Raw genomic sequence first — 14,865 nt, 5'->3', positions numbered from 1 at the left:
CAACAAATATTTATTAAATGTCCCCGTGCACGGCACTCTGGCTGGTATTAAAGGGGATGGAAAGATGAATGAGGCACTGTCTTCGTCCTCAAGGAACTTGCAGGGTAAGCTTGCTATTCTGCACTTTCTGAGATCTGATATAATAGCGTCTAAGGGGAAAGAGCAGTATCAGGTTTGTTAGGTGTGTAGTTAGAAATCTCACATGCACTACAAACAACAAGAACAAAAAACAACCAACCAGGCAACTCCGTATTTTTACAACTGTTATGTAAAACTATTCTAAAATTAAAAGTTTATCAAAAGTTTTTGAAAAACCAACCAACCAAAGAAACAGAAAAAAAAAGTACATTCCTTATGCAAACAAAATCCAAAAAACAAATCACAAACCTTCTAAAATTTAGTAAGCACCAAGCCACATCTTTATCACAAGCTCAACGCCTTCTTTTTAAATCAACCGTTTCCCAGCTAAGAAGTCCTACGCTGGCAGCTTCAGGAGCTACATCTTTTCTATAGATAGTCTTCTTTTGGCATACATGACGATGCTTAGAACGATTTAGCTGCCAAAGGCCTTAATCAACTTTGCCCTGAAAGCAGATGCTGAGAAAAATTCTTGCGAACAAGTATATGATTTGGGAAGTGATTCAAAGGAACAGGAGTGAAGGACAGGATGAAAAACAGGGCAGGAGGGAGCACCAATACAAGAGTCTGTCACAGAGTTGGCCATTGCTGTGGGTGTTTAGTGATGGCGGAGCTGGAAGCTTAGGCTGTGCTTCTCAGGATGAAGGGGAGGGGCATTTATCCTTAGCTTCCTAGCCACTGGCTTCTGAACTTACTGGTCAAGGGAGCCCCACAGCTGCCAACGGTGGGCTTTCTTACACTCCACCATCCCCGTCCTTAACGGCATTCAGCACTTTATCATCAGAAAATTCTGGGGCAGGAGATGAGGCCAGCATGTGTGCAGAGCCGACTTAAACTGCCCCTGGAGTGGCCATTCCAGCAACATTTGGGATTAACATATACACACTACTATATATAAAATAGATGATCAACAAGGACCTACTGTATAGCACAGGGAACTCTACTCAATATTTTGTAATAACCTATATGGGAAAAGGATCTGAAAAAGAATGAATATATGTATATGTATAACTGAATCACTTTGCTGTACACCTGAAACTAACAAAGTTGTAAGTCAACTATACTCCGATAAAATTAAAACAAAGAAGCAATGTGAACCACCAAAAAAATAAAAAATAAAATCTGAGAATTTTATGAAAATAAAATCCAGATTTCTCACTTTTCTTGAAAAGTCCGAAGATCTAACAACACTAGACCTGAATTCCCAAAGGCGCCAAATTGCCAGAGCTGAGAGGCACAGTCTGGACATATATAATCCAAATCAGGACAGTCTCCACCGTGACACACGGGTGAAAACCCAGCCTGCTTGGTTCCTTGATATGTTACCTTCCCTGTGAGTGTCAGACTTTCAACCTCACTTGAACTATTCTCAGGCTCAATAAATATTCACATTGAAAAGCAGGTAGGAACCCAATATTAACATTATCCTTCCTCACTGGCTTCACCTTTCACCATACATGTAACCTGGCTGTCTTTCTTCTGAGGATAGGTTTCAATTTGTCATGACTGCTTTGACATTGAAGATGTTGGATCAATTGACACAATTAATTGATTACGTGCTACATTCCAAGCCAGGTGCTCAAATTAAACCTCACTTTTAATGTTTAACAGAATGTACAACAAGAAGCAGGAGTTCTAGAAGAATCAGTCCCTTTGCTTCTTCTGACTCACAACAAATAGGTGGACCCTGGCAACCAGGGACCTATGATAACTGATACAGAGTCAAATGGTTGCTTATTATTGGTTTGGTTCGGAAACATGAGGTAACGCGCTCCCGGCTACATGGCATTTATTAACCAAAACCCTCTAAGAATTATGAGGTGCTATTAAAACTGGAATTAGGGGCTTCTGCATGAAAAGTGAGATTCCAAGTCACTATGCTAAGCATAAAGCCCTGTAAGCTTGAAATGCTATTAGTTACCAAAGAAATTGTTACATTCTGTAGTCTGTGTCCTCTTGCACTCAATCCTTTGAGATGTTTCATTTATGTAAAAGTACAGTTTTAAAAATACTCATGCCTAGATCCAACTCTGCACCCCTCCTCCACTCCCCCCACCAGAGGTTCTGATTAAATCGGCTTGGGCATGGGGACTTTTCAAAACTCCCCAGAAGAGTCTGATGAGTTGCCACTGGTCCAGAGACAGAAATGAAGTGAGGGGGTGGCCCCACTCGCTGTCCCCTCACTGCTCAGCTAGGACAACTCAGCACTTTGCTGTAGCCTCCCTGCTGTTCACGCTCTGGGTTTGTGAAGCACAAAGTGTTAACTGGGTCATCTCCTGGCTGGGCTTTTGCAACCAATATAAATGGGGGTCAAGAGTGTGAGCTTTAACTGAATTGCCACTGTGAACTAAGGAACATTGGAACCCGAGGTTGCCAGGTGGACGGGAACCTTTTTAAAGTTGATGGGGGTCACCTGAACTTGCAGTCATTTTGAGAGGGCTTTTGGGGGGCTATGGATATTTATCCTGCAGTTGACTGGATCTGGATCTTTTTTTTTTTTTTTTTTGAGGACATTAAAGTAATATTCCTCTCTTCTGTCAATATTCCAGCTACAGCAAATAGATCCATAGAAACAAATTTAATCCACTGGAATGACTCTCTAAATAAATTCAACATTTTGGTTCACAGTGCTGCAAATAAATTGAGTGCTTTAATTCCCCATACGTGGAGTGGACCTGAACTGTACAAGGAGAGACTGAGAGGCACCTATTATACAGTCAAGGTGGCCATGGAAGAGGGGGAATTGAAAAGGAGGCAGTTCAAACTATTTTTAAAATAAAATGCATCCCACTGGGACAGCAACTGCCCGATGCCTACTATTCAGAAATCAGGGTGAACAAAGGGAAGCTTCACATTTGGTGGTTCTGGCCAAAGAAAAAGATCTGGAAAAGGGAGAAGAATAGCAGGTCCAGCCGAGAATATAACAGAGCCCATCCGACTTTTCTGTGTGTGTGTGTGTGTGTTTTTTTTTTTTTCCATTCCCAGAAAGATCTTTCTATCCTGGAGAAAATGTGTTAAAGATAATTCTCATAGTAACTTTGGTAAAATATTCCAAATATTATAAAAGTCTATTGGACATTATTAAATAAGTCTGTGTTGCACTTATTTTTAATATCTTTGCACACACTTAGTATTTGTTCTGATGGCTCCCAGCAGAGATTTATTACTAAAGTAGATCTGACTTGAGGTTGGAAAGGAAAGCAGGAGGAATACTGAGTAACTCGGTGTTACGATGGAGTTTGGCTGCAGCAGAAAAAGAGGTCTTGTGAGATACGTGTGCCGATTAAGGTGCTCAAGAAATGAACGTGAATTCATGTTGGATAGACACCAGCCCCCTCCTCTTCATATGTCCCTAGGGATGCTTCTGGAATTGCCAGGGCTGAAAATTAAATTAAAAACCTAAAACATGACACTGAAAATGTAATGTCTCCTTTGATAATATCAGCACGATGATTCATCAATGGGTGGGGCAGCACCCCTCCTGGACCCAGACTGTAAGGCATCCTGAGACAGACGCAGGCAATTACTCGACCTCTCACAGTGCCGTTTTTCTAAAGCTTCTGGTCGGAATTGTATCTTGTCACCAGTCGCATTGCACCAAAGGCTCCCTACACGTATGACATAGTAGGTCCCTGCAGAGACAGGACTGCAGTATGTAGCACCAGTCTAGAAAAGCCAATAGTATCACTGGATCACCAATACGCCAAAAAAGCAAATGGTAGTGAAACTCAATATATGTGCGTCCAAGTGTGTTGCAGAAAACTCTTGCAGGTTGGCATTTCACAATGTGAGATTTGATACTGTCCTGCTGGACAGAAACACAACCCAGATTTCTAAGTGGATTCCTTTTCTGAGTCATGGAGCTTTAAATTCTTCTCATTAGAACAGGAAACAAGCCACTGATAAAAATAAATTCTCTTGTTGCAGCCTCCACCAGTCAGAACAGAAAGCTGCAAAGCACTTTGTTTATCTCCTATTCACAGGAGTCCTAGCATCCACATGCTGGGGAGGCTGAGTCACTCATAAAGAGCTAATGACAACAATAACAGTCAGGAAGGGCCAGTAGGATTCCGAGGGCTGAGCTCTCTCCACAGAGGTGATCCGGAGGTTAAGCCTTGTGGGACAAACGGATCTGGAATAGGCAGGTAGATACTCTACAAGGAAGGAGTGGACACAGGAAAGTTCATGCTCTTTCGCAATGGCAACAGCCTTGAGGGCCCTGGCATGTAACATAAGTGACTGCAGAGGAGGACGGGTGCTAAGATAAAAGGCAGTGATGGGGCCCCTGTAGCAAACGGGAACGTGAATGGATTGGCTATGCGCACGCCATTCTAAACGTCTAACGCAACCCGTAGGCCACCTAGGGGCCAAGCATGGCCTGTGCGCCTGGACTTCGTGACCTCTGATTTAGGGGATGAAAAGGAAGCCAACTCTTGGTAGTGGAGTGGGAAATAAAACAGGTGCTATTTTATTTATTTTTACCTGGAATGAATGCTAAGTCAAATTTAGACTAAGTAGAGCATCAAAAGGAAAGTAAGTTTTTTCCTACTCTCTCTACAGGATCTTCCTGTCCATTGATTACCTGTGTTCTCACATGAACCCCTTTATCTATGCTCCTTGTACATTTTTCCCTGGTTGATCACACCAAGTCCCATAAAATTATTAGCTGTCAACTCCTAAATCTCTATCCAGCTCAAGCATCTCAGCAGAATTTCAGAGTCGTACATTTAACTGCCTATTAGACATCTACACGTGCATGGCCTAAGGGCACATCAAACTCGAAAGGTCCGCAGTTACACATCCTATCTTAACCCACAAACCAGCCCCTCCTCTGTTTCAAGCCCCGGTGATGAGCATTTAGTCAGTTGCCATAACCAGAAACTTCAGCAATGTCCTTGACTCTTCTTCCCTCCCTCACCTTGCTTGCCCCGTCAGTTGCCAGAAAAGTATTGATTTCATATTCTCAGCATCCTCTGCGTTGCTAGTCAAGTTACCAACTGGCAGGAATAAAATACCCACTCAGGCACACACACACATCTGGTATGAGTTCCTGATTTATTTAGCCAATAAGAGAAAATGAGCAATGTACTGTGGTCACGCAGGGCAGTAGATGAAATATAATCCTTCTCCTATGTTTTCCTTGCCCTGGATCCATATGAGGTACTCTGTTGCTGGTGCAGATCCATATGAGGTACACTGTTGCTGGTGCCTTTGCATAGGCAGGCCTAATAAGAGTGAGAAAAACATCCAAATTCTTATAATACCACACTTCTATACTCTGGCTTGTGTTGCCATTCCAGGGGAACTTGAACTAACAATCTTAGGCATTTCCCTTTAAGAGATTATTTACAAGCAGTGACCTTCTCTGGCTCTTGAAGTAATCTTGGCATCAGGAAGGCAGTATTCTCTCTGCAGGAGAAGAGAACAGTCAATGCCCAAGAGATCCAGAACATTATGCCTGCCTCCACTTTTATAGGGTCCTAAAAGTCAACAGTCTTTGTTCCCCAACAACATTTCTCAAGTCATCTCTACGATCCCAGTTCAGGCTACTGGGCTCCCTTGTGTAAATAAAACACCGCCTCCTACCCCGCCTCACTGACCATCTTGTCTCCCTGGAACATACTCCATCAACTGAAGCAAGCATTGCCTCTCCGAAATGCCTTCAGGAGCCAGTTTCTCCCTCCCACTCCATCTCATCTGTCCCCACACCACACTCAGCTAACCTGAACTTCTCTTACATCCTTGGAACAACTCATCTTTGTCCCGTCCAGATCTTTGCATATGTTCTATCTTTTGCCCGAATGCTCTTTCTTGCCTCTTTGATCACCCAGCTCTTCCTCATCCTTCAAGGGTGTGAAAGGATGTCACAATTTCTGAGACCCCAGATGCACAATTCTGGGTTAGATACCTCTCCAAAGCCATCCAGTATTTTCCCTTTTGCGTTGTTTATCAGACCACATCTAGTTCTATGTCTATTATTTCCTTCCTCTTTAGGATTGCTGAGTTTTGTGAGGTTAGTGACCATGTTTGCCTTATTCACTGTTGTGTCCCATAACTTAACACGATTGCCTCACGGGTACCCCTTAAAAATAAGGCAGCGCTTCAGATGTAGAGAACAAACGCATGGACACCAAGGGGCGAAAGCGGCGGGGGTGGTGGTGGTGGGATGAATTGGGCAATTGGGATTGACATGTATACACTGATGTGTATAAAATGGATGACTAATAAGAACCTGCTGTATAAAAAAATAAATAGAATAAAATTTAAAAATTGAAAAAAAATTAATAAAAAAAAAAATAAGGCAGTGCTTTAGAAACTCAAAGACTATCCATGATACAAAAAGGCATGCCAGGGGAAAGACTGATGGAAAAAGGCAATTTAAATGGTCAAGCAGTGGGACAATATTGAAACGTTGGAAGCTTCCCATGGGATGAGAAACTTGGAAATAAAATAAATTAAGAAAGATAATGGTCATGACGTAGTGAACATCGATATAAAGAAGCCAGGAAAAAAAAAGACAGAGTCTTAGAAGATTCTACCTTAAAGGCAGGAGTTAGGATACCATTCCCCAAAACTGGGGGAAAAAATGAAAACAGATTTTGAGGAAAAGAAAATTAAGTTTTCTACTGGATTTTCTATGAAAAATATTCCAAGGGAAGTTGGGAAAGCAGACATGGAGCTTGGAAAGACCGCACTTGTTTCAGACTTGAGTGCCACTAGTATTGGAGGCGTGTATTATCAGGCCAGTTAATATTCTTTACCTATGTCTGATATCAGAACATTTATTTTTATATCCTATATGGCATTTATTCCATCAGGCTTAGAAAGTACTCACTATAAGTTACCTCTAGGTATAGCCTAAGCCCAAGACATAGCCAACTGAAGTTAGAGTGACAGAGGAATGAGCATGTGTCCCATGCCAGGCCCATCTGAATCTTCCTTAGGAATGTCCTGCTGATGATTGCAGAAGACTGTTTCCAATGATGCTACCCAGGGAAGAGATATGAGAGTGGGGTTATCAACAGACAACTTCCAACAGATCTCTCTCCAAAGTAAAGCCAAGTAAAGAGAATGAGAAAAAAGACTTAAGTGTGAGGCCAGATGTATTGCTAGATTCTCCAACGACATAAGACAAGGCATCAGATTTTTTCATAAGCTAATTTCAGTTGAGATATTATCCTACTTTTACTTGTAACTCAAAGAGTCTTGAGAAACAGAAGCAGTGAACACTGACATTGTACAAACAAGACTGTTCTAAAGGAAGTGCCATGGAGAAGAAAGAGGGAAGGTCTCAGGTGAAATGGAGAACTACCACGGACAAAGAACAGAAAAAGGAAGACAATTCAAAGAAAGTTAGATCCAAAGTTGAATGCAAAATTGACAGTAGATAATTACTGAAAGAATAACAATTGGGAAACATGAAGACTGTAATCCTAGAAGGGCAGTGAATACAACAATGAAAATCCAGATAAGCTCAACTCTCTAAGTGAAAAGGACTCCAAATTATTACATGTAGAGTGATGAGAATGAATTAATTTTCATCCAGAGTTTATATGCATAAAATATTCTTGTAATTTAAACCCATTCCTAAGATTTACATGCCATTTATATGCTATAAAACAAACATCTTTAAAAAAAATTGTATCCAGTGACACTACCTTAGAGCATTTTTCCAATCTTCTTTTTTTTTTTTACTTGTAAAATTGTCGGACTAGCAACTCTTACAGTGTATTGGCATCAGCTGACAGTTGCTACATGGTATTTTTCATTCCTTTCTAAAAATAGGGAAATAATCTGTGAGTTATGTTCATCTTTGGGAGCAAAAGGTATGGTGCGCAGGGAGTCAAAGACACGCTATCAACAACTGGAAGAGAAATTCTGGCTTTGAAGATGTCAGAAGTTTTGCAAGTCACAGGAAACAAATCGAAGGTGTGGGCGTGGGAAGAAGGGAGATTTCTGTCACACACAATATTGTAAGGGTTGGAGGGAAGATGATCACCACTCTTGCTGACAATAGTATTAAAATAGTAGTAATCATAACTGCTAGCATGTATTCAGCACTTTATTAAAAGAAAGACAACATCCATAGCATAAATGCATAATCGTTAAGAAAGGATCCCAATAATCATATTGGTGGAAACATTTACAAGAACAGAAAATAAGACTTAGTCTAGTCTGTGTTCTAGAATGTGATCAAGGTCATACTGATCAAACACAGCAATACTGGGATATAGACACAGTTTAACTCTGGGTCTGTACTGTTAACTGCTCTCCCATATGCCTTTCAGATGAAGCAACAAGCATTCAAGTTAGCCAGCAAGAAGATAAAAGATCATTTTACATTGAAATGTTGTAGAGTCCTTCTTTTTCTAAAGGTTTTTTTTTAAAGCAACAACACAACCAAAGACTAAGAAGTAAAACACTAGTCTCAGTTGAGGTATGAAAAGAAGTCTTGCCTAGGGGTAGAAGAATAAATGGAAAGCAATCTTCTCAAGGTACTGGTCAGCCTTCCAAATATTGACCAACCAAACTCCTGAACTTCCCTAAAATGTAATGGTTTATCGTGGCAGATAAATTAAAAGGCTGGGGTTTTCAAAACAGAACCTAACTGTTGCTTTGGGTACAGTGGAAAAATAACTATTTTAACACAATGGTATAAACAGAAATGCTCACAGGTTTCCAATGTATTTCAACAATTATAACATACATTAATTGAATCGATACAGGTAACACTTGAGTTTACTGGTAGTTCATGAGTTTTCAGCTCATTAGCACATGTTTAATTTATGCTATGCCAAATTACACAGTGCAAAAACGTATTGCCCAAATTATTTTAAAGATCACAAGAGTGAAAATTAGTTTATGAAATGCCAAAATCAAACCTAGCCTCAAATGTGTACGTGTGTGTGTTGATGTATTTTTAAAGGGTATCAAGGGGTTAGTGAAAGTTGTTTCTGTGCTAGATCTGATGGAGAGAAGAGATGCAAGCATCCTTTCAAAAATCCAGTCTTCCTCCAGTTCTTTCTTCAACCTTGACCGAAACCGACAGCCTGAGGTACAGAGAAAGAATTCAATCTTGGCCCCCTCTCAAGAGACTTGCACTACTAACCGGAAAGAAGGGCTGTTTGAGGGATGAGCAGCCTGGCGGAACTCTCTGGCCCACTGAGCCTTGGCTACAGCCCAGAAACCAGTCCGTTCTGCTTACCTAAGCAATAGCATTTAGAGAGTGACCCGGGCTTCCCTGGTGGTGCAGTGGTTGAGAGTCTCCCTGCCAATGCAGGGGACACGGGTTCGGGCCCTGGTCTGGGAGGATCCCACATGCCGCGGAGCAACTGGGCCCGTGAGCCACAACTACTGAGCCTGCGCGTCTGGAGCCTGTGCTCCGCAACAAGAGAGGCCGCGACAGTGAGAGGCCCACGCGCCGCGATGAAGAGTGGCCCCCGCTCTCCGCAACTAGAGAAAGCCCTCGCACAGAAACTAAGACCCAACACAGCCATAAATAAATAAATTAATTAATTAAAAAAAAAAAAAAAAATAGAGAGTGACCCCTTTCTTGGTTAGTGTTCCGGGATGAGAGGTGGTGCAAAAAGCGATGACCTAGGGGAAGGAAGAGAATCAGTGCTCACAGCCTGGCACACATACTGACACTGGGAACTTTCTCCTACAGGGGTGGGTGGTGGAGAGAAGCATTGTAGGAAGGTAGGCTTCCGGGGAGTTTGGGATAGTTGTGCACATGGAGGGGAATGGGCGAGAACAGGAATCTAGATCAGCATTGAGGCTGGTGGTGCTCATTCTATGTTCCATCAACGTCAGGGATTATACTTCCTATATGGAGAAAGGCTTACAGGTGTTGATACCTAAAAGGTTTCTACATTGAATTTCATAGCCTTTGACTGAAGCTGAATGGCTTGTTTTCATTGGTTTACTTATTTACTTGAGAAGTGCTCAAACATAATGGTTTAAAACACAGCTCTTGAATCCAGCTCCCTGGATGTGAAACCTGTCTCCAGTTCTTCCTATGTTTGTGATCTTGGATGACGTATTTAATCTCCCCATGCCTAGGTTTCCTAATCCGTAAAAAAAAGGATTAATAATAGTACCTACTGTACAACATTGCTCTGAACATTAACTGAATTACTACAAGTAAAATGCTTACACAGGCACCTGACATGAAGAAGTCTCCATAATTGTTAGCCATTATTCTTTTGTTATTATGATTGTTGTTGTTTAATACATCTGAAGACTGTATAGTAATCCTGGTGAAGCACAGAAGTAGACCAGAGTCACAGGTACATAAATATGCAAAAGCAGAGTTCAAACCTACCTTTAGGCTCCTAAGCCACGGGAGGATGTCTTGTATATCACACTGTTCTACACCCTTACTTCAGGGTCCAAAAGAACAAGCTGATACAACCTGCCTGGGAACTTGGCTGACCTACATTATTCAAAGTGGCATCTATTTCACAGATTAGGCTGGGACTGGGTCTGCCCAGGGATCAGACCACTGGTCACTTTTGTCAGGCGCATTAACTTTCGGACCACTCGGATGCTATTTAGTGCAGGATTAGTCATTTACTAATTACTAATGACTCCAGCGGCCATAGACTTAAGGTCAGTAATTTTCTCCCTTCACACCAGGAGGATCCAGCATAAAGAGGCCAGACAGGTAATTTGCATTGTCTCTTCGTAGGAGAAGAGACCCACAGCAGAAGGAGGCAGAGGAGGATTCTGTGTTGAAAGCAAGCAAAGAAGTTTTACTTTGACAGGAGTTTCCATAAGCTTCTCAGGGGAACACGTGGCCCATCTCTCCTGCTGGGACCTGGCAGGTTCTCACATTTGATACTTGCTGCCAGCCAGCTGGGGAAACAGGACAAGGTCTGACCCTGGCCCCAAATCACTTCTGCTAGCTGGCAAGTCTTTTCCCCTCTGAGTATCTGGAGAGTCATCCAACTGTGTTTGCCAAACTTGCTTGTATGTGAGAAGCGCGTCTGTTTTATGATCAGTGTCTTGGGTTTTAAATAAGAATACCGTAGGAGATGATCCCGCTCTGATCCTTGCTAATGTACCTCTAGGCTAATAAGTGCTGAGGTGATCCTCCTCTTTGATTTCATGAATAAGAAAATAAAATGGGAAATGCGTGACATTTTAAAAAATTATTGTTATTACTGAGTGTAAAATTTGTTTTAACCCTCTCTGGAGTGGCTAGGTTTCACTTTAAAAGTGCTGCTTGCCAGATTGCATCTCCTGTTCCTCCTCTCCTTAAATATGTGCTTATTTACTTCCTGCAGAGTTCAATTTTAGAACCCATCAAAGTAGATCCACTCAGACTGACTACATTTTCATGCATAAATTCATAGATGTCTTCAGAAGGAATTGCACTTGCATATGCAAATACTTCCAATGCCTTTTCATTTCTACTTTTGGCCTGCACAGTTTTTAATTCATGCGAACACATTACACAAACAAATATGGGCTCAATAACAACACAAGGCATGTGTGAATTGTGAATTGCAAAGCTAGCAGTTTGATATGGCCAAGCGACTTCCATTATTATCAATGGAGAGGAACAAGATTAAACAGGAAGAATAAAGGTATATATGAAAATAAAATCCCAAGCACTTGGTTTCATTTTATGTAAATATTAATAAGGGAAAAAGGTGACAGGCAAATCCACATTTCAACAATAATCTGGGATCTACAGCTCAGTGCACAATGATCCAGAAGCCAGGATGCACCTTTAATGAGACTTAGGAAGGAGAGGCCACATTTCAGCCCAGAATCACGAGAAACAAAAATGTATGCAGTCATATCATAAATAAAACCAAAAATACAGCAGAAAATGAAAGGCTTTCAACCATGTTGAACGTGCATCACCTTTCAAAATATTTGAGTCTTGTATTAGAGATGCTCTTGGAAATAACAGGTAGGTGTCCTCATTTTTCACAGTGGATATTTAAGCCCTCCCTTAATTAAGCTGTGATTCCTCATTTTTTTTTTTTTTTTTTTTCCAATTCCCACTACATGCACTTTGGGGTCGGGTGAGAATTTAACAAAGTAAAACACTTGTTGACGTTACTCACAGATCAAAGACATTTGATACAGAGCAATTTTCAAGGAACCCTCCCCCTGTTTGCAAAGTGTTTCATTTACATGAAGGCAACTCAGAAAATAAGAGTGAAGACTAAATAAATAAAAAGTGTATTCTGCAAGGGTCTACAATGGCAGTGGAAAAACAATTTTAACTGCTTCTCCACTGATTTTGTTTAATATTCTATTAAATATAAAAGCTGAAGCTAGGCTAAACAAGAAGAATTTGAGAACGTGTTATTTTTAGAACAACCACTGGATTATAGGATATATACATATATATTACATATAAGTAGTGTTTTCTAAGAAATAAAAGATAAGTAAAGTAACTTAAGGAAGCTAAGAAACCAGGAATGGAATTCCAAGCTGCTATAGACTAAATGTTTGTGACCCTCCAAAATTTTTTACATGAAATGAAAACCACAATGGTATTTGGAGGTGGGACTTTTGGGAGGTAAATAAGTTACAAGGGTGGAGCCCTCATGAATGGGTTCAGTGCCCTTATAAAAGAGGCCCCAGAGAGCTCTCTTGCCCTCTTCAGCTATATGAGGATACAGGGAAAGATGGCTGGCTGTGGGCCAGGGAAAGACCTCTCACCAGACCCCAAATCTGCCAGTGCCTTGACCTTGGACCTCCCTGCTTCCAGAACTGTGCAAAATAAATTTGTTGTTTATAAGCCACTGGTTCACAGTATTTTGTTACAACAGCCTGAAAGGACTAAGGCGCAAGCTAAGGTATCTCATGAGGAATTAAGTTAGTCGCAACATTTACTGACAGGGACATAGAACAAGAACTACAGAATCGCTGTTAATAAACACATGATGCAGTAACCCAGCAGGCAGGGCGTTGACCCTTGGCACAGGCAGAGCGACCCTTCCTGGTGCACTCACTGTATTTTTGTGCATACACTTGTAGTTTTGCCAAGCCTTTATGTAAATCACATGCACGGCAAGGCTGGTACACAAAGCACAAGACGTGGAGCCCGTGAGTCAACTTAGACACACTGCTCCTCAGGACTGTTTGTGCTTGAGTCTACGTGTCCATACATTTATAGCCACTCATGACAAGTGATAACAAAATTCTCCACGGCCAGTGACTAGGAAGAGAACGCCAACATTCTCTTCCCCAAAGAAAGCAAAATACTATATGAAAATTAAGTTTGTGTGAAAGTACAGGGGAATTATATCAGTGGAATTGAAATTGGAATTCACCTGTGCTCCAAAACAAAAAAATGTGTAACTCAGAATTAACATTACATGTTTTTTTGGGGGGGAAGAGAGAAATTAAGCATTATTATATCGGCGGGGGAGGGGGGGGGATTCAAAGATGTTTTTATCATTATAGCATTTGTTCAAAGAGAATATAACCAAGAAGCCCAAAGTGAGAAGCAGGAGAAATTTGAACTTTGGGAGGCTTGTGTGTTGGTTTCAAGGAGAATAGTTTAAAAATCACAGATAATTCCGTGTTCCTCAAGATCAGAATCTGTGATGGTTTCAGGAATACCCCTCATGGGGTCAAGGGTCTGCTGTCTGTCACATCTGTCAAAACCTACCCTGGTAGGTCTCCAAAAGCAACTACCAAATTGTCAAAGAATTGAGTGTCTAGAACAAAAGAGGCCCTTGTATAATCCCCACAGGAGTTTGATATGGGTTAATAAGAAGATTGTTCTCTTAAACTAAACTTTAATGGGGAGTTGATGCCGGCCTGCTTTGCTCCCCATTTCTACCAACCTCTGTCATCGACGTGCAACAGTGCAAGCATGTAAGACAGCTCGGACCATCAGTGCGGTCAGCTCTACATACCTTGTCTTGGGAACTCATCTGACTCCCGGTGAACGAGGTCTGTGACTCGGTTTCCATAGTGCATCCTGCTATCGTGGTCATAGGCCTTCAGAGTCTCGCTGGAGCTGTAGGACTTCTGCGTGGGCACGCGACAGTCCTCACTGTCTAGGGAAGAACTCGTGTAGCGACACTCTTTGCCACACCGCCCCCTGGTCAGAGAGCGGTGTCGCCGATCCTTGACATCCATTATCCAGGTCCGGCAGAAGGCCGATGCTTTCCGAAAAGTCAGGCCTGAGTTTGGGCACTTGTCACTTGGCCACCTAAAAACATCACAGGAGAAAAACCCAGATTATGATCCTAAGAAATGCTGCTTTCAGTTCTGACTCACGCTCTGACTCAGATAAAAACACAAGAAGGCAAATTTGGTCAGCGCTGCATCATTTCTTCTGCAAATGCTTAATGTATACTTAAACAATCAGCCTTAATAGAAGAACTCGACACAGTAAATTAATTCTCTTGCTTTTTAATTGAATAGATTTGGGGAAAAAAGTAATAGCAAAATAACTCATCTTTTGATTTTCTATATGTGCGAAGATGGCACGATAAGTCTGTCACTCTAATGCAAGATCTTACTACAAAGTGGTTCAAAGCAAAACTGATTTTATCTTGCTTTAATTACACTCTGTTTTTGCTACCAAAGGACTGGGGAAAAACAAATACCAAAATTAAATAAATAAAAATAAAAGAAAGGCGTATGAGGCGTAAATATATGCTGGTGATGCTTTGTAATGGTACCAGGTCACATTCGACTAACATAAAATTTGCCTAGCTGCATCTGGAGAATAATAATATAAGGCAT

General features: G+C 41.4%; 1 protein-coding gene across 2 annotated transcripts in view; it reads right to left on the bottom strand.

Moving 5' to 3' along the window:
- Positions 1 to 14,311, bottom strand: part of TENM2 (teneurin transmembrane protein 2) — a 988,081-nt gene extending 973,770 nt beyond the window's left edge. For both annotated transcript variants that reach the window (XM_061188437.1, XM_061188438.1), the window contains exon 1: positions 14,028 to 14,311. In XM_061188437.1, the coding sequence (XP_061044420.1) occupies positions 14,028 to 14,253 (226 nt within the window). In that variant the 5' untranslated portion in view covers positions 14,254 to 14,311. The remainder of the gene's footprint in view (positions 1 to 14,027) is intronic.
- Positions 14,312 to 14,865: the final 554 nt, after the last annotated feature.

Source organism: Eubalaena glacialis, chromosome 4 (assembly GCF_028564815.1).
Source record: "Eubalaena glacialis isolate mEubGla1 chromosome 4, mEubGla1.1.hap2.+ XY, whole genome shotgun sequence".
Classification (NCBI taxonomy): Eukaryota; Metazoa; Chordata; class Mammalia; order Artiodactyla; family Balaenidae; genus Eubalaena; species Eubalaena glacialis.
The sequence above is the reverse complement of the archived record's forward strand: the minus strand, read 5'-3'. Positions and strand labels throughout refer to the sequence as shown.